Consider the following 23,088-nt stretch of genomic DNA (forward strand, 5'->3'; position numbering starts at 1 on the left):
CAGGCGGGCCTCCAGGATGACTCAAGAGGGGCCAGAGGCACAACCGACCTGCGTCCCCTGAAGGCCCCACTGGCCTCTGCTGCAGGAGCTGATATGCCTCCGGGCTATCCGAGATGTGAACGTACCCAAGTTCCTGCAGGAGGACCTCAAGCTCTTCTCTGGGATCGTATCAGACCTGTTCCCCACCATCAAGGAGGAGGAGACTGACTATGGCATCCTGGACAAGGCCATTCGGCAGGTCTGTGAGAAGAGCAACCTCAAGGATGTGGATGGTGAGCCCCTGGCCCCTGCCCTCACAGTGCTGGGGTGGCCATCCCAGGGTTCCAGGGCAGGGCGCAGAGACAGGGCAATACTGCCTCAGGCCAAGAGTGCCACAGGCTGGGGACTGCCAGCAGTCCCTGCCCCAGCCTTGTCTCCACTAGAAGCTTCAGGTAATAGATGTCTAGGAAAATGTCCTCTGTCCCAATCATGCTTCTGATACCAGATGTGCAAGTTTCCCAATTCTTTAGCACCAGCTGGCTGTCCCACAATTCAATTCAGTTCTTACACTAATCAGAGTCCCAAGTCCCAAGTAGTCACAAGTGGTGAGCCCCCAGGTTACCCACAAATTTTCTCCAGCTTGGCCACAAATCAGAAGTTCCATGACCCCCTCCTTAGGTTTGACCATTCACTAGAACAGCTCACAGAACTCAGGGAAACAAGTTTACTACTTATTATATAATAAAGGATATGAGCAAGGATACAGACAAATAGCCAGATGAAGAGATACATAGGGTGAGGTCTGCCCCCTTGGGGTTGGGGGTGAACCACCCTCCCAGAACATGGATGTGTTCACCTACTAGAAAGCTCTCTAAACCCCATGCTGTAGGGATTTTTATGGAGTCTTCATCATGTAGGCATGATAAAATTTTAATTATTATCAATTATTCTCCACTTCCAGCCCCTCTCCCTTCTCTGGAGAATAGGGGAGTGAGCCTGAAAGTTCTAGGCATCTAACCATGGTTTGGTCTTTCTGATGACCAGCCCCCTTCCAGGAGCCCACCACCAAGAGGTGCCTCATTAGAACAAAAGACATTTCTAGCACTCAGGAAATGACAAAGGTTTTAGGAGCTCTGTGTCAGGAACCAGGATCAAAGGCTAAGTATTAGAAAAGAAGATTCTCCTAGCATCCTATTTATAATGGTTTGAGGAGCTCTGCCTCAGGACCCCAGGGCAGAGACCAATGTATATTTTGCTGGTTATTTTACATTGGGGAAGCAAATCCTGTTGTCTCCCCCAGACGTCTTGCTGTGGTCCGTCTCTCCACGTGGGGAGTAGTCACAGCACTTGGGCTCCTCTTGGGCCCTGTTCCTCCCTGACAGGAGCTCTCCTCTGCTCTGTCTTCACCTGCCTGGGGTGGGAATCACTGGGGAAATGGTGATCTGTGGCCTGCCCACACCCACCACCCCACTTCACCCCCACCCCAACTCCCCTCTTTTGGAGCAAAGCATGTCACTCCCTTCTTCAGGACTTGCTCATACTCCTCATGGAACACAGCCCTGTTGTTGTTGGGCTAAGGAGCATTTGGGCTTTTCTTGAACTGGATTGTCACAAAAACCACCACACAGTTGGAAGAACTCTGTGGGATGCCCTCATCAGTCTCCCTCTCGCCCCAACCCTCTTTCCCAATAGAAGGTGGGGGTCTCAATGCAGCCGCTGCACAGTCATGCAGCTCGAGCTCTGGTCCCACCATCCCCTAGCCTGGCTGACCTTTCCTCTCCTCCTAGACCCTCCCTGCCTGTCCTTTGTGAAGAAGGGGGGTGCTTCCCCAGGAAGTCACACCTGGCTGTTCTGGCCACCCTGGCTACACGGGGCCCTCTCTGGGGCCTGATGTGCTCATGCTGCAAGGCCTGTCCCCCATGCCTTCCACTGTTCATTCCACATGCAACTCTGATGCCCCTTCCCGCCCACCAGGTCCCAGCAGACTTGTTGAATGAAGCCTCAAAATCTCTTGCTCATGGCTTTGGCTCAGCTTAGCCATCACTGAATGAGTAGACCATGTCTCATTAACAGGGACCCCCAGGCATGTGGTACCATAGCTCCCTGCCACTCCCCAAGCCGCTCTTGGGCCAAAGTGATATGCTCATTCTCTACCTGTGGGTCTGGCCCTCTGCCCACCACTGGCAGCTATCCCTACAGCTCTGGTCTTGGTCAGTCAAAGCTCCTGACTGACTCTCAGGTTTTGTCCCTGGGATTTTGTCACGTATTGGCCACCATTTACTCAGGGCAGTGCTTTCGGCAGGAGCTGATGTTGCTTCTGGGGCCTGTGCCAGCTGGACACCTGACCAATGGATGTTAGGGACTGATGGTCACAGTGGCAATCATGGCTGGCCATTAGTAGAGAGTCCCTACTCTGTGCCAGGCTCTGTGCTCAGGGCTTCACCTGCCCCCTCCTTTGAAGTAGGCACTATTGTCAGCCGCATTTTATAGATGAGGAAACTGAGGCTCAGGGTGACCCACCTGAGGTCACACAGAGAGCTAGTGGCAGGGCCAGGACCCAAGTCCATGCTCTGCCCCCTGGGTTCCATTTGCATGTCCCTCCAGGCTTCCTGACCAAGTGCATCCAGCTCTACGAGACCACGGTGGTACGGCACGGCCTCATGTTGGTCGGGCCCACAGGCTCTGGCAAGAGTAATGTAAGTGGAGCCAAGCCAGGCGATCCAGCACCCAGACAGTGGGCCTGAGGGTGGTGGGGCCTCAGTGGGGTCTTGGCCCCCATTTGTACCTCTGTGGCCTCTAGACTACCCCTCCTGCCCCTGTGATCTGCAACCCACTCCAGCCCTGTTCTCTGGGGAACAAGGAGGCTCATTCTTGGGTGGCTGTCTCCCCAGTGTTACAGAGTCCTGGCAGCCGCCATGACGTTGCTGAAAGGGCAGCCATCCATCAGCGGTGGTGTGTACGAGGCTGTCAATTACTACGTGCTTAACCCCAAGTCCATCACGATGGGCCAGCTGTATGGAGAATTTGACCTGCTCACCCATGAGTGGTGAGTGGTCCCAATCCCTCTGCAGTTATCACCCTGTGCCTAGGCTTCTGGAGGCTGTGAGCCATGTGTCCCCCTCCCCACCCTAGCCCAGTGGGAGGTCAGGAGCTCAGGCTCTGGAGCCCAAGTGCCTGGAACCCTATTCACCACTGCACTTCCTTGCTGAGTGACCTTCCTCACTCCCTGGGTCTTGGTGCTGTCGTCTGCAAAGTAGGGATAATAATGGCACCATGATTGCCATAGAAAATGACCTTGACATAAAGAAGATGTTTGGACAGCATGGCACATACCAAGTTTTCAGTAAATGTTGCCTGGTGTCGTGACCCCAGAGGGTTGGCGATTCCTCTCAGGGCCTCCATGCCCTGGCAGACACATGCATGTCAGGGAAAGTGCCTTGAGCTGGAGAGGGCAACTAAGTGGACACCGTCCAAATGTCAGCATGTGGGAGGCTCTTCTCTGGGGGGATTCTGTTTCTCTCAATAAGTTTCCAGTCTCTGCTGGGGATTTTGCTTGGCTCCAGTGTTCTGGGGCCCAGAGAGGGGCAGTCACCTGTCTTTCTAAATGTGAGTCTGGCCTGCTCCCACATTTCTGGTGAAGGGTCTCAGCTATACCCACTCTAGGCCCCTGCATGGGTAGGTGGGGGGCCTGGGGATCAGACCAAAAACATGTTCCCCTACCCATCAGTTTCCCTGGCATTTGGGGCCTTTGAAACCTGAGCCTTCTTGGGTTCTGTGGCAGGAACTGGATACATCTCGTGACCCATCTCTTGCTTTTTCTGCTAGGTCATTGACCTCTTATCCTTCTCTTTCCATGTCCCAGAACTCTGTGGACCTCCATTTCTGCTGTTGCCTCCTCCCCCGTTTCCTTTCTTTTCCCCAGGATATCACCTTTTTATCCTCTTTTTAATGGAGATTCAGCAGAGAAAGAATATAAGCACACATTTTTATAACCCCATGTTTTACCAAAAAGTCACATTTCCCCCATTATAGTTTTTCAATGAATGAAGATATTGAAGGGAAAAATACCCCAGCAGAGCAAGGCCAGACTGGCAGCCAGATGTCTCTGGGAGTCAGCTGTGCTTGCTGCCCTGTTTCTGGGCACCTACAGCCCTCTCCTCCTGGTAACTGCAGGACAGATGGGATTTTCTCCTCCCTCATCCGGGCGGGGGCCATCGCCTCTGATACCAACAAGAAGTGGTACATGTTCGATGGGCCGGTGGATGCTGTCTGGATAGAGAACATGAACACGGTGCTGGATGACAACAAGAAGCTGTGCCTTAGCTCTGGGGAGATCATCAAGCTCACAGAGGTATGTCTACCTGTCCATTTCCCCGGCTCTCCTCTGCATCTGGGTGGACCTGACGGCCACAGCATGCTGGCCATCCTCATCCCCCGCCATCTCAGGACCACAGCTGCACCTCAGCCCATCCCCACAACCTTTTGGTGTCCCTCTCCGTCCCAAGCTCCCATACTTGGCCACGTCTTGTGCAGCTGCTCAGAGCTGCCCATCTGCAGACCCACAGTCTGTGATGCTCTGGGCCTAGGTCCAGGATGACCACCCACAAGGCTCTGCCTTGTGCCTCCCAGGCCCCCTTGCAGCCATGTCAGCCCAGTCTGAGTCAGGCATCTTAGCAACAAGACAGTCGTATGGGAGACAGGTGGTCCAGACCTGGCTGTAGGGACACCTGCCTGGTGTGTGAGGTGCAGTTCTCAGAAGAGGAGGTATCACCTGGGTGTAAGAGAAGTTCATGGTATCCACACTGAGATGATCTCTTGAGCCCTTCTGAGAACACCCAGAGATTCTGGAGCATAGCAGGCAGCTCCCATCAGATTTCTCTATGGCTCCAGGGACCCCAATATGCCCCAGTCCACTATACTGGCCAGAGAGTAATCAGGAATCTCCTGACTTTTGTTCTCCTCAAGACTCCAAGGAGGGATATTTTATCAGCTGAAGACCAAGGGGTTTCTGCATCCCTTCCACCCCAGCACTGCTCCTGGTACTCATCCCGCCCCATGGCCTGCCTACAGTTGCAGGATGGGCAACCCCTCCCCATGGCTCTGTGGCCCTAGGAGCTGGTGGCTGGCCCACTCACACAGTTCATGTCCTGCCAGGCAATGACCATGATGTTCGAGGTGCAGGACCTGGCAGTGGCCTCCCCAGCCACAGTGTCCCGCTGTGGTATGGTGTACCTGGAGCCCAGCATCCTGGGGCTCATGCCCTTTGTCGAGTGCTGGCTAAGGAGACTCCCTGACTTAATCAAGCCCTATGAGGAACAGTTCAAGGCCCTCTTTGTTGGCTTCCTGGAGGTAAGCAAGTCCACAGTGTGCCTGGCCCAGGTGGGGCAGCCAGGTGCTGTGGCCGCCAGCCACAAGAGCCGGGTGCTCATCCCCTATAGGGGTCCATAACTTTCATCCGGAACTCGGTAAAGGAGGTGATCGCCTCAACCAACAGCAACCTGATCATGAGTCTCCTCAAGCTGCTGGACTGCTTCTTCAAGCCCTTTCTGCCTAAAGAGGTATGGCTCTGAGCAAGTGGGGCTGGGTGCCTTCTCCTTTCTGCCCCCTGCTCTCCTTGCCCGAGTACCAGAGGGCCCTGAACCCCACGCCCAGCTTCCTGGAAGAGAGATTCAGATCGGCTCACATGGGTCACGGGATCACTCCATCAGGTCTGCTGCAGAGACACCAAACTATGCAGCAGAGGCCAAAGGATGCCCCCAACCTCTGCCTCCTAGGGCTACTCAGTACTATTCTTGCCTTGGCCTGATACTATTCCCACTATCCCCAGGGCCTCAAGAAAATATCCCCAGAAAAGCTGAGTCGCATCCCAGAGCTGATTGAGCCCTGGTTCATCTTCTCCCTGATCTGGAGTGTGGGTGCCACAGGGGACAGTGCCAGCCGCATCAACTTCAGCCACTGGCTCAGGATCAAGATGAAGATAGAAAAAGTGAGAGGCAGCAGTGCCCCCCCCCCCCCCCCCGCCAGGCTGGGCTCCCAAATCCAGGATGTGTGTGCTGAATGCCAGGTGTTCTGGGACCATCCATGGGACTCGGGCCCCCAGGGACAAGTAGCCACACAAATTCCTGGGCCTCACAGCCTGGTTTTCCTCTGGTCCCTCGAAGCTGACCATGCCCTTCCCAGAGGAGGGGCTGGTTTTCGATTATAGGCTGGAGGACGCCGGGATCAGCAGCACTAAGGACGATGAGGATGAAGATGAGGAAGGCAAGAAGGTGAATGCAGGCCTGTGCCGAGGGGACAGGACAGGACGGGAGGCGCCCCACTGGGTGGTGGCTAAACTTCTCGGTGAATCCTGACTACAGAGAGGAGGCCATGTTGATGGCCACAGGTCTCAAGTGGCGGTTATTTGCATTATCTCATGTATCCTCACAGATCCACAGTATACCTATTATCGTGCCCATTTTCCAGACAAGGAAATTGAGGCTCAGAACAGTCATCCCCCGCCAGTGGGTGACAGAGCTGGACTTGAACCTGGGACTGGGAGCTGTTCCTAGAGTTCCTCCCCTACCAACCATATGCATTGACTCCTCCGTGTTGATGCCGAGTCCAGGGATGTTCACCTCAATTCTACTAAAAAGTCCCATTTTCCTAGGGGCTGGGCACCCTAAGGGCAGGGCAGCAAGCCCTCAAGGCCTACTTTGGTGTCCCATTCATTCTATCGGCCAGCGAGGGCTCTGTGAGCCTACTCTGCTTCTAGGATCAGAATCCTAACCCAGGAGGAAGAGGGGGCAAAGAGTTGTTTGCGGAGATGGCCACTATGCATGGGGCTGGGGATCTCACAGGGCACATTTGAGTCTAACAGGACTGTCCCCAGTGTGACCTGTGCTTGACCATAGTGAGGACCCTCATCGGGGGAGGTCTGCAAGCTGGGTCAAGGAATTCATGCAGGTGGGATGGTGTGGGGAGATGAGGCCAGGTGACCTCAGCACCTGTGGTTCTGGTCCCCCCCTCCCCCGCCTTGGGTAGTCTGAAATTAAATAGCGAAGGCCTTTGACTTCTGGGCTGTCCACTTGCTGGAACACTTCCTTGATGCAGAGACCCACAGCTTCCCTAGGAAGCTGCCCACTAGGGCAGCCGTGTGCAGAGAGCTCCCCCACTCGCAGTGGTTTGTTCTGGGGTTCCCCATGGTGTGCAGAGAGTAGGGCACAGGCTTCCTATTTCAGTCAGAAACAGCCCCTTACCCGGGTTCTCTTGCCAAGGCCTAGCAGTGCAGCTCCTTGCCCTCCTGGTGCACTTGGCCAGAGTGGGGTTCTGGGCCCAGCCCTGAGCTACCTGTGGTTCCAGGTTGCCTGGGTCAAGTGGATGGACTCCTCGACTCCGTTCACCATGGTGCCAGATACCAACTACTGCAACATCATTGTGCCTACTATGGACACAGTGCAGATGTCCTACCTGCTGGACATGCTGCTCACCAACCACAGGCCCGTGAGTGCCCCTGCCATGCCCTGTCTCACCCAAACTAAGGCCCGAGTCAGGGGGTGGCTGGCCTCCCATATTGACAGGGTGACAGCTCCTGCTGTGTGCCAGACCCTGGGAGAGTTTTGAATACGTGATCCCTGTTCTCCTAGGTGCTGTGCATCGGGCCAACAGGCACAGGGAAGACCCTCACCATCTCCGACAAGCTCCTCAAGAACCTGCCGCTGGAGTACATCAGCCACTTCCTTACCTTCTCAGCCCGAACCTCGGCCAACCAAACCCAGGACCTCATCGACAGCAAGCTGGACAAGAGGTAGGCACCTCATTCCTTTCTATGTCCCGTGTCCTCCCAGCCTGGCTCAACCAGCTGCTTTCTCAGCTCCTCACCAAATTATGCTCTCGGGTTTGCCGAGACCTTCCTGGAGGGCCCTGGGCTCCTTTGCAGACTGTTCTGGAGCCGTCATCCATCAGAAATGCCTACTAGACCCAGCCATGGTGCTTGCCCTGGGCTGGGTACTCGGGTGGGGCTTGTTATGTGTCTGCATGGGAGGCAAGACTCACCTTGAGGGAGCCCAGACTCAGGGCAGCCAAGTGTGATGTCCTAGGATGTTCAGAATGGGACAAGGGGCTGCTCAAGAGATCCAACAATTCAGAGGAGGCTGAAGGTAGTTGCCATCCTGCCACCACTGGGCTCCCAGAGGACCTGGTACCAATGGGTGCTAGGCTCACACAGCCCCTTCCCACAGGCGGAAGGGTGTGTTCGGACCACCCCTGGGGCGCAACTTCATCTTCTTTATCGATGACCTGAACATGCCAGCCTTGGAGACGTATGGTGCCCAGCCACCCATCGAGCTGTTGCGCCAGTGGATGGACCACGGTGGCTGGTATGACCGCAAGGTCATTGGTATGTACCCTCTGGCCTAAGCCAGTGGGGTGCGGGCTGGGTGTGCTGGGCAGGGCCAGGGCATCTGTTAGGCAGGGTAGGCACAGCGCCCAGTGCCCACAGTACTTTTAGAGGGTCCACAGAAATGTTTTGATTTAAAAGAAATTTTTAATGTTTATTTGTTTTTGAGAGAGAGAGAGAGAGAGAGAGAGAGAGAGAGAGAGAGAGAGAGACAGAACATGAGCAGGGGAGGGGCAGAAAGAGAGGGAGACAGAATCCGAAGCAGGCTCCAGGCTCCGAGCTGTCAGCACAAACTGTGAGATCATGACCTGAGCCGAAGTTGGACGCTTAATTGACTGAGCCACCCTGGCGCCTTGTTTTGATTTCTTTTAAAATCACCAGGAAGATGAACTTTCAGGTCAAAGAACATTTTTAATGTATAACATAAATATATTTGTCTTTATTCTAATACTGATATAAATTATAGTTTTTAATATTGTTATGGAGGAGAGGAGACCCTTGAAGGCCAAGTGCCTGGGGCCCACAGAAGTCATAATTCAGCCCTGGGCAGGGCTCCCTCCTGACTTCCTGCCTCCACTCCAGGAGCCTTCAAGAACCTGGTGGACATCAACTTTGTCTGTGCCATGGGCCCCCCAGGTGGAGGCAGGAATGCCATCACCCCACGGCTGATGCGCCACTTCAACTACCTGTCCTTTGCTGAGATGGATGAGGTCAGCAAGAAGCGCATCTTCTCCACCATCCTGGGCAGTTGGATGGGTGAGCCTTGGGCAGAAGTGGGGGAGGCCATGGGCAAAGGCAGAAGCCCAAGCAGATAAACTACTCCTAGGACAGCCGGGCAGCTGCTGGAAAGGGGGGAGTGGTTGAGGCACTGACCTCAGCCCTGGATTCATCCTTTACTCAGCTATGTCACCACTGGCAAATTTGTGAACCTCTCTGAGCCTCAGTTTCTCCATCTGTATAATGGATGATGATATTAGAGTCCACCACCCCAAGTTGTGAAGGTTAAATAAGACATTGCACGTAGCATCTAGCATGAAGCCTGGCATGTGGGGATTACTGAATATATGATTTATACACTTGTATGCTTGTGACTTCACCTGCATATGCACACACATACATGTCAGTACTTACCTAGAAAAGCTGGTGGAAGGATGTTACTTTTATAAATCAGGAAAAGCCACCAAGATAGAATGGACAAAGTGGCCCTGATCTTCCATGGGGTTTGGGGAAAGTCTGCATCAGGATGCAGTTTCCCTCACCAGCCCACCTCCTATCTAACATACATTCTGACCTTTGAACTCCCCTTGGCACTGTGCCAGGTGGTGGGGGATGGGAGTCAGGTCTTCCCTCCTGTGGTCTGGCCTGCCCTGCCCCCAGGGGTGATAGGTCAGAACCTGCCTACAGGCCCAGCTTGTGGGGGTGGGGTGGGCACATTGCTCTGAGGAGGGTGGGTAGCAGGTAGCTGCTCTGGGAGCTGCCCAGCTCAGCCCAGCTGGCCAAGGTGGGCAGCAAGGGACCCACCTAAGTTAGACCCCCATGTCTCTCCCTCAACCCTCTAGATGGACTCCTCGGGGAGAGAAGTTACCGGGAGCCCGTGCGTAAGTGCAGGCCCAGACAGGCCCTGGCTGGGGTGAGATGCTGGTTCCAGGGGGAGCCCTGGGCTCCAGTTGGGTGGGGCTGAGGCTGGGTCGCAGTGGCCACAGTGAACCATCCTCAGGCTCATGTGAGGGCCTTGGGCTATAGCCAATGCCTTTGTAGGCTCATTCAACTATTCGTACAGCAGCCAGTCCTTTGGTGCCTGGGTTATGTCTATCTTGCAGTAGAAGCAAAGTAAATGTGAGTTCAGTGAATGAGCTCCCACCCTGTGTAAAGAAGCAGAGGCTCCAAAGAGGCTGGCCCTCTCCGAGGAGCAGGCATCTCCAGTGTGGCAGCCTCACACAGGACGGATCTGTCAGTCATTGCTGCAGGGCGACTGACTACCTCAGGCCTTCAGACCCACCTCACATCCCACCTCTTCCCCTACCTCAGCTGAAAGAGGCCATCAGAAAACAGCGCCCTCCTTAGGCCTCCATGTCCATTGCTCACCTGCACCCAGGCGCCCATTGGCCCTGTCTTCTCTCTTGTTGCTGGGAACGGACTGCCCTGCTCCCAGACAAGGTCAAAGCGTCCTGTTCTTAAGCCTGAATCCCACCCCCAGATTGTGTGCCGGAGGACGTGGCTCCACCTCCCAAAACACTGCATAAGTACCCACATATGTGTGTGGCCCTTCTCCACTGGGCCATTCCATCAGCAAGCAGACATGTCCCCCATCTTAACACAAAACCCCTAACAGTCACTCTCGGCCCCTTCCCATCCTGGCCATCACTCTATTTCTCTGCTCACGTTGACAGCACAGCTCAAGAGCATTGTCTCTTCATGCTGGCACCAGCCGCCCCTCCCACTTTCCCTCGTGCCCCACCACTCCCCAGAGAGTGCCCTTGTCACCAGCGGCCTTGTGTGGCCAGACCAAAGGTCAGCTCTCAGTCCTCACATTCCCGGGCTGTCACTGTCAGTGGAGGGTGGCCGCTCCTTCTCTCAGGTCACCACCCTCCACCCCCATTTCCCCACCCCACCCCAACCTCCCACCTGTCCATCTATCCATCTCCATCTGCAGCCAGAGGGACCCATTCAAATGTTCATTCGGATCACACTCCTCCACTGCCCAATTGCAGACAAAAGCCCAAGTCCCAACAGTGGCGGATGGGGCCATCCCTGCCCCTTGTCACCTGTCTGCTCTCACATGCTCCTCACTGTCCTGGGCCTGCTTATGCCTCCCTTCCTCAGCTGTCTGCTTCAGTGCCCCTCCTCACGAGGCCTCTCCCAGCATCATGCCGAATGCCCCTAGCCCTGGCCACCACCCCCCCCCGCCCCCAACACCTCTCTCCTGCGGCAGGCCTCTCCATAGCTCTTTACTGTCTGCTCTGCTGCACGTCTGTTCGTTCCCTGCCTCCCCACAAGAATGGCAGCTTCAGGGTGATGAGTGTGTCTGTTGGGGCTGCCCTCTGTGCCCAGGACCTAGAACAGTGCAGTGCCTGTGTTAATAGATGAGCCCCTCTGTGGGGCTGATGAGTCCTCCTGCCCCTTCTTTACTTTTTTCCACTTCAGGGGATTGATTCCCTCTGCCCCAAGTTCCCACTGACAGCATTTTGGTTCCCAGCAAAGAATTGAGTAGATTTTAAAGAACAATAAAACAGATTATGTTAGTAATGAAAATGCAGGCTGGTGGGTTGCAGCAGCTCCAGGGGGCTGGTAAGCCCTGCAGGTCACGGCTGACTCCAGGCCCTGCACATCCCCCGTGATGCCCTCCTGAAGCTTATGTGGACCATGTGACCCTCCCCTGCTTGGCTCAGAGCCGGCATGTTTCAGGTGTGGGGGACAGCCCCACTGGCACTGACTCCCCTTGTTCCGTGTGTGTGTCCCAGTGCCCCAGTGCACAATGGCCTGTGTCAGTAATGAGGATGTACAAGTGAGGAGCTCAGAGCAGGAGATTCCTCACCCCAAGCTAGGGGACATCAAGAAGAACTTGTGGAGGAGGTGGCATCGAAGAGGATCTAAAGGGTGGGTGCAAGTGAGGCCTGCAGGCTGGGGAAAGGGCATCTGGGGGAGAACATGGCATTGGCAAGGGCAGGGGGTTAGGATCCACAGAGGCCGCACTGGAGCCCCCACCTGTGTGACCCAGGTCCACCCTCCTGTTCCCACAGCTGGGGCCCCCACCATCGCTCAGTTTGCGGACCCCCTCGTGGAAGCCACCATCATGGTATACTCCACCATCACCTCCCAGCTGCTGCCCACCCCAGCCAAGTCCCACTATACCTTCAACCTGAGGGATCTTTCCAAGGTCTTCCAGGGAATACTCATGGCCGACCCGGCTAAGGTCGAGGTGAGGATCTGGTAGGATCCCTTCCCAGTGTCCAGCAGAGGAGTACCCACCATGACTTCACAGTCCTCCCCAGCCCCTCAGTTTTAGGCCTTCCTGCTCAAACACTGCCCAGCCTTGATCTGGCCAGGCCCTGAGTGGGGCTGGAGGCATGGTGGGCTCCAGACCCCCTGCCTTCCTATAGCTGAGTCCAGATCCATGCTTAGAATGGCAGTGGTGTTGGGGCTCACACAAAAGAGGGAGCTAGGGCAAAGAAAGGGAGAGAAAGTTTCCTGTTGGAGGCCCTGTGTGGGAGAAGATTTGGGAGGAAGAATGAGTGGGATGCACTCCAGGAAACAAATGCTCCAGTGGAAGGAGCAGGACTGTAGCAGGGAGTGGGCTGTCTGGGTGTGCTGGGTGGGCTGGGGCAGACTGTGAGCTGTGGGGGCCGCAGGATCCTGAAGGTGATGGGAACCATGGGTTTGGGTGGGAGACAGATTTGCACTTGGAATGGGGGTGGGTTTGGTCAGTGCGTGCAGAGCCTGATCTGCACAGGGAGACTCAGTGAACAGGACAGATGCCAGACTTGGCCTTGCCAAGCTATAGCCAAAGAGGTAGAGAGAAGGGCCTGGGAGCTTCCTAAAGGTCAGCTACTCACCCAGGGAGAGGCAGGAAAGCTGGGATGGAGGTGGCAGCAGACATAGAAATGGGAGCAGAATCCGAGGGGCTTGCTGAGTGGCTAGATGTGGGGCGTTAGGAAGGAGAATTGGGCATTCCTCCCCAGCTTGGGGTTTGAGGAATCGTGGGGGCCCTAGTGGAGCTGGGTCCCAGTAGGCACTTGGCCTTCTGAGCCTGGATCTGGGGGTGGAGAGGCACAGGCGTGAGGCACAGCCCCATGCAGGACGTGGTCCTTGGCCGGCTGCCCTGTGTGCAGCCCTGCCCGGGACTCCGGGGGAAGAGGCAGGTGCTGATGCCAGGATGGCTGCAGGACAAGGTACAGCTGCTACGACTGTGGTACCATGAGAGCTGCCGCATGTTCCGCGACCGCCTGGTGAACGAGGAGGACCGTGGCTGGTTCGACAAACTACTGGAGAGCCACATGGAGTACTGGGACGTGGCCTTTGTTGAGGTCTGTCCCTTCCAGCCCATCCTTTATGGGGACTTCATGTCGCCAGGCTCTGATGTCAAGTCCTATGAGCTCATCACCAGCGAGAAGAAGGTGAGGGGTCCGGCTGAGGCCTACTCCTCCTGGGGCCCTTCATGCTGCCCCCCGGGACCCAGGCCCTCTGCAGCACTGCTAACAGACCTGCGTGCTGTGGCTGGAGGGTCAGGACACTGACTTCAAAGGCCAGCACTTGGCTCTCTGGGTCTCATTTCCTTTGTCAAAAGGGTGTAGCAGGCCCTCGTTGGCCCACCTCTGAGGATGAGCCTGTGGTTCATTTGAGACGGGCTCTGTAAACAGGGACATGCTGTACCTGTTGGAGGGGCTATCATCCTGCCCTCAGAGGGGCAGCAGGGCCCCTGGGGTCATAAGTCTGAGTCATGACCCCAGGGAGATATGGAAGAGACCCCGTCAGGGGTCTCAGAGCTGCGTGGCTGGCGTGGCCTTCCTGATGGTTTCCCTCCACACACATCCCCTCCTTGTTCCTAGGAGCTCCCACCAGAGTCATGGGTCAGTACACTTGTTAAAACCCAGAGGAAACAGACAGGGCTCTGACCCCACGCCTCAGGCCTTGGTGTATACAACAGGTCGGGCCTTATGTAGGTGGAACTGGCTTCTGAAGGCACAGCGCCCTTCCAAGCACAGAGGAAGGGGTGTGCTTTCTGTTGGGGGCCCTGGTTCACAGAGACCGAGAGAGGACCCAGATCTCCCCATCCTCCCTGCCCCAGATGATGCAGGTGATTGAGGAGTACATGGAGGACTACAACCAGATCAACACAGCCAAGCTGAAGCTGGTCCTCTTCATGGATGCCATGAGCCACATCTGCCGCATCAGCCGCACCCTGCGCCAGGCTCTGGGCAACGCACTCCTGCTGGGTGTGGGTGGCAGTGGCCGCAGCTCCCTCACTCGGCTGGCCTCGCACATGTGAGGGCCCCCAGACATGGTGGGCAGTGGGTGGCTGGCGGCAGGCAGGCTATTGGTTCCATTTATGTTCTTCCACAGATGGGGGAGCCTCAGGCCGCCCTGGGCCAGGACCCCCAGCCATGGGCTTCTGAACACACTGGGAACAGGAACTAGGCCCCAAGGAGAGGCAACAGCAGTGCCCTGTGGTGCTGTGGGGAGGGAAATGTGGCTGCAGACATCCAAGAGGGATTCCTAGATGAGACGGCCATAGGCTTTCTCTCAGAATCAGAGCTGGGAGGATGGAAGGAAAGGGCATTCCAGGCCATGGGAACAGCTTAAGCCAAGGTCTGAAGGCAAGAGAGCATGTTCAGGGCCTGGAGAGTCTGCAGATCTGCCCAGGAAGGGGGCCAGACTCCAGATGGCTGGGGTGGGGTGTGGGCACCCACCACTCAGCACTTGGGCTCAAGCTCTGGTAGGCCTCCACCCAAACTCCTGTCTCTAGGGCTGAGTACGAGTGCTTCCAGATTGAGCTATCCAAGAACTACGGCATGACCGAGTGGCGTGAAGATGTCAAGAAGGTCTTGCTCAAGGCTGGCCTGTACAGCCTGCCCATCACCTTCCTGTTCTCCGACACCCAGGTGCCACTGCCATAGGCAATGGGCAGGGTCCAGGGTGGGGTGGCTATAACCCCATCCCAGTGTGGTATCCTATAAGGTGGTCAGTCCTTCAATCCCAGGTCACTGTCATTTGGGGTGGCTGTTTTGAGGGACAGCTGGGACTAGGGGTAAGGGAGCCCATAGTTGGGTGGGTCAGGTGCGTGGGGCCAAACCCAGCCTATCAGGGCTAGGGAGATATAGATCGCTACTAAACCCTAAGGGTAAAGAAGGCCCCTGGCACCATGGCTGACCACAAATGGCACCACACTCACTGGCCAAAGGCTTCCCACCTTAAGGACCACAGGACTTGTGCCCAAAGTGCTGTGCCCGTGGTGCTCTATTTGGGGGCTGCTCCCTCTAGAGCTCCCTAGGCATGAGTACTGTTACTAGGTCTCTTAAGAGAAGGTGAGGTTGTGGCTTTGGGGTCTCAAGACAAATACAGCAGCACTTAAACCTGGCTAGGGGTCAGAACTGGGCCAAGGCTGAAGTCCTGAAATATATCCCACCCTGTGCAGAGTCCTCTCTGTTCCCAGCCCTGCTTCTACCCCAGGGTCCCCTCATGTCATCTGGTAAGGACCTATTTCTGCCCATGGCCTGGTTTTCTCCTGTAAACAGGAGGACTAAACAGGCATGGAGAGGCCTGAAAAGTGAGGAGTAAGGTGCCACATCTCCTACCCAGGACCCAAGGCTCTTTCACAGCCCAGTGGTGATGTTCAGAGTCTCTGCTATAGGGCAGACCCGGATATGAGTCCTAGACCATGACTTATGGGGTCACTTGTATGATCCTGGGCTTCTCTGCCCAGGTTTGTAAAATGGGGCTGCTGTGAAGGTCCAGGGAGACCAACGCCCAGGGGCCATCATCAAGGCTTAGCTTTTGCACTCTCATCTCTCCCCAGATCAAGAATGAGTCTTTCCTGGAGGACATCAACAACGTCCTGAACTCGGGTGACATTCCCAACCTCTATACCTCAGAAGAGCAGGACCAGATTGTCAACACCATGCGGCCATATGTCCAGGAGCAGGGCCTGCAGCCCACCAAGGCCAACCTCATGGCCGCCTACACTGGGCGTGTGCGCAGCAACATCCATGTGGTGCTGTGCATGAGGTACAAGCAGTCATCGCAGCCTGCTGTGGGGAGGGTTCTGGGCTCCTGGGGGTGGAAGTCAGCATCTCATTTGGACTCCTGGCCCCCCAGCCCCATAGGAGAGGTCTTCCGAGCCCGCCTGAGGCAATTCCCCTCACTGGTCAACTGCTGTACCATTGACTGGTTTAACGAATGGCCAGCTGAGGCCCTGGAGTCTGTGGCCACCATGTCCCTGAACGAGATCCCAGAACTGGAAGCTACCTCTGAAGTAATTGGAGGACTGGTAGGTGTCTTGGTGAGGAGCAAGCTGTCATGGGGGAACTGTTTAGGCTTGGGACTCTCACCCAGGCTCAACACTGATGGGCGTTTGGGCAGGTGAGTTACCTGTGCTGAGCCTGTTTCCTCATCTGTATAATGGGGGTGCCACAAGACTGTCTCAGTGACATAGGTGGTTGGACACACACTTCACAGTCACTGTTTGTTTTGTTCCCTGAGATCTTTGTGGCAGCTTTCTTCACAGAGCCCCCTGACACAACCAAAGACCATGGATGGGGGACTAGATCTGTCTGGTCCAAACTGAGAGAGTGGTGGTCACCTGAGGGCCAAGAGCTAGAGTGAGTCCACTTCCCTGTCCAGCTATGCTGAGGCCTTGGGCCCTCTGTTTCCCCTGGCCCAGCCTCCAAGGAAGGGGGGTCCCACCTTAGGATTCTCAGGGAGAGGCAGGTCTTGGGAGCTGTGACCAGGGAAAGATCTGGGAGAGACCTGAGTCCATTTAAAGGCAGCTCTGCCCTTGACAGTTGTGTGAACTTAAACAAGCCCCTTGACTTCTCTGGGTTGTGGGATTTTCTGCAGAATAGGTGACCTTGACCCTGGAGGCTATGAGGATCATAGGAGACAGTGAGTGTGAGAGGCATTGAGGTTCTTACATGTGGCCCCCTCCTTGGGACTAGGCTGCAGTGGCTTTGAGGGCACCCCGGTGCCCTTTCTTTGCTGCTGGCATCAGTGGTTTCCCACCCCACAGATTCAGGTTTGCGTATATATCCACCAGTCGGTGGCCAAGAAGTGTGTCGAGTACCTGGCTGAGCTGGCCCGCCACAACTATGTGACCCCCAAGAGCTACCTGGAGCTGCTTAATATTTTCTCCATCCTAATTGGGCAGAAGAAACAGGAGCTGAAAACTGCTAAGAACCGCATGAAGAGTGGCCTTGACAAGGTGGGCCACGGTGGGGCTTTGTGGGCAATGGCTGACAGCCCATGATTCTGCCTGCTCTGGCTTAGCCCAGACCCAGGGAGGCCCAGCCCACCCTCTCATCAGCAGCCTGCAGTGTTGAAATGGGTGGCTTCCTCCCTTACCAAACAAACAAATGAACAGAAGCTGTTGGACAAGGGCAAGGCCAAAGCAGGTTACCCCACAGATATTCAGGGGATGGCTCCCTTCCTCCAGGGTTCACTGGACAACCAGCCACAGCCTCTCACTCATGCATGAGGGCCTGTGGCCCTGCAGGAACCTCTCCCCAGGCCCCTCCAGGCCCAACTCTCTCTTTCTTTTGTCTTTTTTTTTTTTTTTTTTTTCAAGTAGGCCTCATGCCTAGCATGGAGCCCAACAGGGGGCTTGAACTCAAGACCCCGGGATCAAGACCAGAACTGAGATCAAGAGTCAGATCCTCAACCAACTGAGCCACACAGGCACATACCCCGGCTCTCTTTCTGGTACCCTGTCACACCTAATTTCCTCTCTGCATCCCCCATCTCCTAGCTGCTGCGAACTTCAGAAGACGTGGCCAAGATGCAGGAGGAGCTGGAGATGATGCGCCCTCTGCTGGAAGAGGCTGCCAAGGACACCATGCTCACCATGGAGCAGATCAAGGTCAGGGGTGCTCCTTGGCTCTCTTCCCTGATGTCTGACCGTGTCTGAGGATGTTCAGTGTCCCCATGCAACCACAAGATCGCCAGCTGCCTGACCCTGCAGGTTGCTTAGCCTCTCAGTGCCTGTCTTCCTCAGCCAGTAGTCATTGGTTTATTCAACAAGTGTTTGCTTGGAACCTATTCTATGCTGGGCACTGCCCCGGGGTAGGGGATGTGGTGAAAGCAAGAGAGGCAGCCCAAGCCGTGGTAGTCATGACACAGACTGAGTGGCAGGCCACCACAGGCAGCTGTGCGGACTCTGCCCGAGTCTCCCTCTGAGTCTTCGTGAGATCCCCAAATTCGAGGGCCGTGTCCTCCCAGCCGACATCTCAGATTCGTATGTTCGTTATGACAGCTTTCTGGTAGAAGCAGTCACATTCTGCTCTGCAATGTCAGTGTTTTGAAAATGTTTGCCAGCAGATGGAAAGAACATGATGGGGGTAGGGGGAGCACCTTTCTCTGTCTTGCATGGCGGTACCCTAAGGACTTAGGGAGTCCTTCCCTGGTGGGCAGTTGTGCTCAAGCACATAAAGCCCAGAGCCCCAATCCAGGCCCACTGTGAATACTCGGAATGGGCTTCTTACATTCCCAGAGCTCCATGGCCTGTCACAGCCAAGAGGGCCCTTGGAGAATGGGGTATCCCAGCCCTCATTTCCCTCTGCCTAGGGAAACTGAGGTGTGTAGGAAGGAGAAAGGGGTGGGGACACGTGTCCCTGGCATGCCACCAGCTGGGTCCTCCCTGCCTTTGGTCTCCAGGTGGACACAGCCATTGCCCAGGAGACCCGAAATTCAGTGCAAGCAGAGGAGATCAAGGCCAATGAGAAGGCCAGGAAGGCACAAGCTATAGCTGATGACGCCCAGAAGGACCTGGATGAGGCCCTGCCTGCCCTGGATGCGGCCCTGGCCAGCCTGCGCAACCTCAACAAGAATGATGTGACTGAGGTGGGTGGCCAGGCAGCCCTGGAATCCCCCCTGGTGTCCAGCCTAGCACCCCTGGCCTCCAGGCCCCCTCTCTCCACACCCCTTGGGGGTCATGTGCTGGGAGGTGTGAGCAGAAATAGGGCTCAAACCCAGCTGCCTGCCCTTACCTCCTTGTACCAGCCCCTAGGCCCTGAGCCAGCACATGGGGAGGGCTTTCGGTCCTAAGAAATCAGCCTCTAGCCTCATGGTCAAGCCTGGGTATATGGGGGAGCAGCAGGAGCCACAGGCCGAGGCAGACCTCAGGGAACATCTCAGAGCACATTTTGTCAACGGTGGTAGGAACTGGGTAGGTGAGGTCCACCTTATCTGACAGCTGTCCCTGCCCTGGGGGAATCCAGGCATTGATGGGTCTCCCCCACTCTTGGCCTGACCTGTAGGTGCGGGCCATGCAGCGGCCACCCCCAGGCGTGAAGCTGGTCATAGAGGCTGTGTGCATCATGAAGGGCATCAAGCCCAAGAAGGTGCCTGGAGAGAAGCCTGGCTCCAAGGTGGACGACTACTGGGAGCCCGGCAAGGGGCTGCTGCAGGATCCTGGCCGCTTCCTTGATAGCCTCTTCAAGTTTGACAAGGTGAGCATGCCAGGTGCATCCTGGACAGTGCGTAAGGCAGGGAAGCAAGGAGAGGAGCCAACACCCCCACAGTGTAGGATTCTCTGTCCTATCTCCCTCTGCTTGTAACACACACAGCCTTGTGGCCACAGGGGCGACAGGCAGGCTCCTGTCCCCATAAGATGTCACCCATAGTCACTCCAAAGCTCTGTAGCCTGGAGATCCCCTCTTGTGCCTTTTCCTCCCTGAGACCCCCATGGCCTTGGCCTAGACCTTCACTGTCTGTGCAACCATCGCCTTTCCCTCAGCCTCAGCTGAGCCTCAGCTTCTCCTGTCTGTCTCTGGGTTTCTCTGTCTGCTGTCTATCTGGGGCTCTTAGTGTCCATGCCCGTTTTCTCTCTCAGGAGGTGGCTTCATGGTTAGATCAGCCTGGAGCCCACTACTCTCTTGGGGGACCCTCTTCAGCCTAGCAGTTGGATAGGGGACAACTGCCTGTGTGCACGGGCCACCCCCCACCACCATGTGTCAGTATCAGGCCCCGGACACTCCAGGCTGCACTGGGAGGGTGGAGACAATGGCCCATAGGCAGCTAGACTCCCTATAGACTTCCCCATCCTTCCTCCTCCTCTTCCATCAGTCTAGAAACCAGAGTCCCCACAGGCCTAATTAGACCCAAATCAGGAGCACTCACAGCCAGTGCTCAGGCTCCCCTGCCTGGTCCCAGGCTCTGAACCCTGGGAGCTCATGAACCATGCAGATTCCTGGGCTCATCCTAAACTACAGGGTTGGACTCTTCCACGGTGGGACAGGAACGTTGGGGGTGTGGTGAGCTCTCAGGATGAGGATTAATACCCTGAACATGACCCTGGTTGGGCGTCAGAGTCACTCACTCATGTCCACACCTGTCAGGAAATAGCTCTTGTTGCTAAATGAATTTTAAATTTTTTTTTCAACGTTTATTTATTTTTGGGACAGAGAGAGACAGAGCATGAATGGGGGAGGGGCAGAGAGAGAGAGGGAGACACAGAATCGGAAACAGGCTCCAGGCTCCGAGCCATCAGCCCAGAGCCCGACGCGGGGCTCGAACTCACGGAGCGCGAGATCGTGACCTGGCTGAAGTCGGACGCTCAACCGACTGCGCCACCCAGGCGCCCCGCTAAATGAATTTTAAATGGGGCTTGCATATCATCAGACCTCAAGCCTGTGTGGTTTCTCGAGGACAAAGTCTCTGATTGTATTATCTGAAATCCTGGAACACAGAAGTTCCCCTTCCGACCAGCCTTTCTGGGCCATGATTATTCCCAAAGGAAGACACTTGTGCTGAAGCCTACATGGGACATGGGACTCAGAGCAGGAGCAAGGTGTTCCTTAGCAGGGCCCACCATCACTTCCTCCCTGCAAAGCACCCCCTGATGCCCACAGTTCCCCTCCCCTAGGACAACATTGGGGAGGCAGTGATCAAAGCCATCCAGCCTTACATTGACAACGAGGAGTTCCAGCCAGCTGCCATCGCCAAGGTGTCCAAGGCCTGCACCTCCATCTGCCAGTGGGTGCGCGCCATGCATAAGTACCACTTTGTGGCCAAGGCAGTGGAGCCCAAGCGGGTGAGGGCTGGGTGCAGCTGGGGGGCAGAGGAGGAAGAGCCCCCAGGGGGAGAGCCCCTGCCACAAGTTAGCCCTGGACCCTCTGCTGGCAGCAAGCCCTGCGGGAGGCCCAGGACGACCTGGAGGTGACACAGAGGATCCTGGAGGAGGCCAAGCAACGCCTGCGCGAGGTGGAGGATGGCATCGCCACGATGCAGACCAAGTACCGGGAATGCATCACCAAGAAGGAGGAACTGGAGCTGAAGTGCGAGCAGTGTGAGCAGCGGCTGGGCCGCGCAGACAAGGTGCGCACATCCCCGTAGGGAGGGCCTCTGGGCTGGGGGGGCCTGGGTCGGGGGAAGGCCCTGCGCACCCTCCCCAGCCCCCGGCCCAGCCAACCACAGCCCACCCCACGGGGCTGCCCCTGCAGCTCATCAACGGGCTGTCCGACGAGAAGGTACGCTGGCAGGAGACAGTGGAGAACCTGGAGCATACGCTTGATAACATCTCTGGTGACGTGCTGCTGGCTGCTGGCTTCGTGGCCTACCTGGGCCCCTTCACAGTAAGGAACCTTCTGACCCTGCCTGGGGCAGCCTCACCTCCCCAAACAGGCCCCACCTTGAGGCTTCACTCCACAAGGGGCAGCCTGGAGGGCCACTCCTTCTGCACTTACTCATTCAACGAGCACTCCTCAGGTGCCCCGTCTGAGCCAGGTGCTGTTCCAGGAACAGGGGATAAGGCAGTGCATGAAACAGCCAGAACCCCTCCCTGGCAGGGCTGGTTTTCTAGTGGGAGATAGGAGCTCGCACTTCCATGCTTGCTGGGTGCATCTTTTTCAACCCTCACAGTCTCCCTGACAGGTGGGCGTTCTTGTCATTGCCCTATTTCACAGAAAAGGGGCCAAGGAAGTCACCCAGAGTGGGACCCAAGTGCGGGTGTCTCACTTCACATCTGAGCTCTGCCTCTGTGTACAATGGCTGAGCACTGGTGGGGGGGGGTGTGTGTGCAAAGGGAGGTGGGAGGGCATCACACGGGTCATGGTGGGATGGTCCTGAGTCTGGCATCTCCCCAGGGCCAGTATCGCACAGTGCTCTACGACAACTGGGTCAAGCAGCTCACAAGACACAAGGTCCCACACACTTCTGAGCCCACGCTAATCGGGACACTGGGAAACCCCGTGAAGATCCGCTCATGGCAGGTACCCACCCAGGGGGCTGGCGTGACTGGGCTGGGCCAGGGGCCTCCTGCTTCCCTCCCACCCTCTTTCCTGGGACTGCTCAGAGATGCCTCCCCTGAACCTGCCTGGGCTCAGCGAAAGGGTGTGTGTAGGAGAGGAGAGAGCTGAACGCAGTGTGGCACAGATCTAGCTAACTGTGGGCAGAGAATTCAAGGGGTGCTTGTAAGAGTGGGCTGGGGTAGGGGAGCAGCATCCAGAGTGAGGTTAAGGAAGTCTGCAGATCTGAGCTAGAAGGACAGGTAAAGTTGGCCCAGGGAGAAAACCAGGAGGCTATGGGCAGAGGCCAAGGGTGAGCATAGGCCAGGACATCGATGGCATGTGGGCTCTGGGGAGATGGTCTGACTGAGTGAGCACTCCGTAGGCATGAAGGCAGAGAGGCCCAGAGAAAGGAGGGTGTTGGGAGCCAGCCTAGAAGCAGGAGAGAGTATGGGGTCCTGTGGGCTGATGGCTGTGCACACTATCTCCTGTCCCCACCTCGAAGGGGACATAATAAGAAGGAAGAGATCACCAAGCACAAAGCTGGGAGTAGCTGATGCCCCAGCTGACCTTGCTTATGTGAGAGCCCTGACCCAGTCTGGCCCCTGGTGCCCCACAGATCGCTGGCCTCCCCAACGACACACTGTCAGTGGAGAATGGGGTCATCAACCAGTATTCCCAGCGCTGGACTCACTTCATTGACCCTCAGAGCCAGGCCAACAAATGGATCAAGAACATGGTGAGCCCATGCATGGTGCCGCTGCCCCACACAGCCGGGCTTAGCAAGTGCAGGGTCAATAG

General features: G+C 56.2%; 1 protein-coding gene across 1 annotated transcript in view; it reads left to right on the forward strand.

Annotated features, from left to right (window-relative positions):
• The window catches only part of DNAH1 (dynein axonemal heavy chain 1), a 68,431-nt gene that overhangs the window by 37,118 nt on the left and 8,225 nt on the right, over nucleotides 1-23,088 (forward strand). Inside the window, exons 33-60 of the mRNA XM_047095847.1 lie at nucleotides 86-272; nucleotides 2,584-2,675; nucleotides 2,871-3,025; nucleotides 4,153-4,330; nucleotides 5,134-5,328; nucleotides 5,418-5,537; nucleotides 5,807-5,965; nucleotides 6,141-6,248; nucleotides 7,321-7,461; nucleotides 7,605-7,765; nucleotides 8,199-8,356; nucleotides 8,939-9,112; nucleotides 9,916-9,954; nucleotides 12,097-12,275; nucleotides 13,240-13,470; nucleotides 14,142-14,338; nucleotides 14,820-14,955; nucleotides 15,870-16,078; nucleotides 16,169-16,340; nucleotides 17,079-17,270; nucleotides 17,814-17,924; nucleotides 18,719-18,904; nucleotides 19,321-19,512; nucleotides 20,928-21,095; nucleotides 21,188-21,379; nucleotides 21,505-21,636; nucleotides 22,147-22,272; nucleotides 22,907-23,026. Coding sequence (XP_046951803.1) covers nucleotides 86-272; nucleotides 2,584-2,675; nucleotides 2,871-3,025; nucleotides 4,153-4,330; nucleotides 5,134-5,328; nucleotides 5,418-5,537; nucleotides 5,807-5,965; nucleotides 6,141-6,248; nucleotides 7,321-7,461; nucleotides 7,605-7,765; nucleotides 8,199-8,356; nucleotides 8,939-9,112; nucleotides 9,916-9,954; nucleotides 12,097-12,275; nucleotides 13,240-13,470; nucleotides 14,142-14,338; nucleotides 14,820-14,955; nucleotides 15,870-16,078; nucleotides 16,169-16,340; nucleotides 17,079-17,270; nucleotides 17,814-17,924; nucleotides 18,719-18,904; nucleotides 19,321-19,512; nucleotides 20,928-21,095; nucleotides 21,188-21,379; nucleotides 21,505-21,636; nucleotides 22,147-22,272; nucleotides 22,907-23,026 — 4,410 coding nt within the window. The remainder of the gene's footprint in view (nucleotides 1-85; nucleotides 273-2,583; nucleotides 2,676-2,870; nucleotides 3,026-4,152; nucleotides 4,331-5,133; nucleotides 5,329-5,417; nucleotides 5,538-5,806; nucleotides 5,966-6,140; nucleotides 6,249-7,320; nucleotides 7,462-7,604; nucleotides 7,766-8,198; nucleotides 8,357-8,938; nucleotides 9,113-9,915; nucleotides 9,955-12,096; nucleotides 12,276-13,239; nucleotides 13,471-14,141; nucleotides 14,339-14,819; nucleotides 14,956-15,869; nucleotides 16,079-16,168; nucleotides 16,341-17,078; nucleotides 17,271-17,813; nucleotides 17,925-18,718; nucleotides 18,905-19,320; nucleotides 19,513-20,927; nucleotides 21,096-21,187; nucleotides 21,380-21,504; nucleotides 21,637-22,146; nucleotides 22,273-22,906; nucleotides 23,027-23,088) is intronic.

This window comes from Lynx rufus, unplaced genomic scaffold (genome assembly GCF_022079265.1).
Source record: "Lynx rufus isolate CCGP_SWC_20201006 ecotype Redwood Valley unplaced genomic scaffold, mLynRuf1.p SCAF_4, whole genome shotgun sequence".
NCBI lineage: Eukaryota > Metazoa > Chordata > Mammalia > Carnivora > Felidae > Lynx > Lynx rufus.